The 2,245-nt window shown below is 48.3% G+C and overlaps 1 protein-coding gene across 1 annotated transcript; it reads left to right on the top strand.

Annotated features, from left to right (window-relative positions):
- Positions 1 to 1,263: 1,263 nt before the first annotated feature.
- LOC124695942 lies at positions 1,264 to 2,043 on the top strand. The gene has a single exon (XM_047228744.1). It carries the CDS (start codon positions 1,321 to 1,323, stop codon positions 1,870 to 1,872), a length of 552 nt encoding a protein of 183 aa, XP_047084700.1. The 5' UTR covers positions 1,264 to 1,320; the 3' UTR covers positions 1,873 to 2,043.
- Positions 2,044 to 2,245: the final 202 nt, after the last annotated feature.

Genomic DNA, 2,245 nt, shown 5'->3' with positions numbered 1-2,245 from the left:
CTTTTTTATCGTGAGCATTTTTAAAAAACTGAATTTTTTAACTTTTTTCAAAATAGAATATTTTTAAGTTTTGAAATCTTTAAAAATTCTAATATTTTAAAATATACACATTTTTGAATTTTAACATATCTTAATTTTAAACATTTTATAAAAAAATTAAAATTTCCATAGTAAAACATTTTCTGAATCTGAACATTTTTCAAATCTTAAAAGAAAATAAACAAAAAAAGAAACAAAAATTGAAAAAATAAACATGGATGAAAAAAACGAAGAAAACTTAAAAAGAAACTGCGTCGCCTAGCTTGGCCAGGCCCATACCCTGCAGGGTGTGCGACACATGGTTTGCGCCGACGTGGTCGGTGTTTAGGAAACACCTGGATTTGCCACGGCCTTAGCGGTAAACTAGGTTGAATAGAAAATGGGTTCGCTAAGAGCCATACAACTCTTAGCGTGAGTAGAGATGGAGATGCCTCATGGAGAACTTGACTGGTGGGGTCATAAACCCTTAGCGTGAGAAGAGATGGAGATGTCTGGTGTAGAACTTGCAACTGGTGGGGTCATAAACCCTTAGCGTGAGAAGAGATGGAGATGCCTGGTGGAGAACTTGCAACTCGTGTCGAGGAAGGTGCAGACTATATCAGGTCCAAGGCGAGGGATTGGTTGATTTACTGATATTTGTTATTTTTTCTGTTAGTGTTGTCCTAGCTTGTGACTAGCAACTTTTTTCCCCTTTATGGGTCTATGTTTCACTGTTTGTGATACCGCTCAGCGTACGCAAAAGGATGGACTGGTGGGCTGTGGCCCACCTTGAATTTTTAGAAAACATTTTATATTTAGTCATTTGTGTAAATTTTTATCACACATGAGCAGGAAAAAATAAGAGTTGTGTGCCCACCCTGAGATATTTTTGTGCGTCCGCCACTGCCTAGCTCGAGTTTGCTTGCTTCTCTTTTGTTTAGCCTGGTATTCCCAAATCTTCTAAATCCTTTTTGTTGTGTAAGCTGGTGTACCCAGCAAAACTGGGAGTTATGCTTTCATAAAAAAAAAAAAACAGGGCCATTGGGCCTTTCCTCTAAAAAAAAAGGTCATAAACCAAGGCCTAGTGGACAAGCTAAAATAAGGCCATGAAACTTGTGAAGCCATGAGCAAAATTAAGGATGGGTTCCCTAAAAAAAAGAGTAAAACGATGGTTATGTCTAGAAATTCTGGACGGTCCACGTATCCGGCTGTCGCTCACACAAGTGACGATCAAAACTAACCCGAGAGAGCAGCCGCGCTTCCCTCCACCACCAACCAGCAGAGATAACGCACCCGCCCACCATGCCGCCGCCGTCTGCCGTCACCGCCTCAGCCGCGGCGTCCTCCTTCCTCCGCTCGCTGCCTCCTCCCAGCCTCTCCGTCCACACCACCCTCCCACCTTCACTATCCCTCAAGCGTCAGGCAGGCTGCCACTCCCGCGTGGTCGCGCGGGCCTCGGCGTCCGGCGCGGCCGCGGCCGAGGCCGAGACGGTGTTCTTCGACGGCGGCGCGCACTACGGAGACCTTGCGGCGAACCTGGTACTCGGGCTGACCCTGCTGTGGCTGCCTCTGACCCTCGCCTCCGTCACCCGCGCGCTCTTCCTCCGGTACCGCTTCACCTCCCGCCGCGTGACCGTCATCTCCGGGCTGTCCGGCGACGACCGCACCGACTTCCCCTACTCGTCGGTCAGGGAGGTGGTGGTGGTGCCGCGGTTCATCGGCGAGTGGGGCGACATCGTCATCACCCTCAAGGACGGCACCAAGGTCGACCTCAGGAGCGTGCCCAGGTTCCGCGAGGTCGCCGACTACTGCCGCAAAATGGCCGCCGCCGAGGGCGCGCTCGGGGCCCAGTGAGGCGGCGATCGAGGAGTCTTCTGTTTTACTTACTGGCGCAAGAGTTTTTCTTCTTCTTTCTGCTCGCTTGTTCGTGTGTTGTAAATTGTAATGTGAAGAAACTGAAACATCTGACGGAAGTAAGGTTAATGCTTTCTGGTCATTATACGAGCTGCTGTGCTGTTCTTGCCACTGTCGTCATTGCTGGTATGAAGTGGGATGCGTTTGAATCGCACTACTGATCAGGTTTTGCTACCGATTAACTAACAGTGTCCAACCGCGAATTTGGCGGTAGAGGATCTGCGCTTTGAACATCGACGCTAGAACTAGGACTGGCTAGAACTATCCATGCGCGTGCGTCCGTTCTGGATGTATTGCTCCATGCTACAAGTGT

This window comes from Lolium rigidum, chromosome 3 (assembly GCF_022539505.1).
Source record: "Lolium rigidum isolate FL_2022 chromosome 3, APGP_CSIRO_Lrig_0.1, whole genome shotgun sequence".
NCBI lineage: Eukaryota > Viridiplantae > Streptophyta > Magnoliopsida > Poales > Poaceae > Lolium > Lolium rigidum.
Note: the sequence above shows the minus strand (reverse complement) of the source record. Positions and strands in the feature narration are given on the sequence as shown.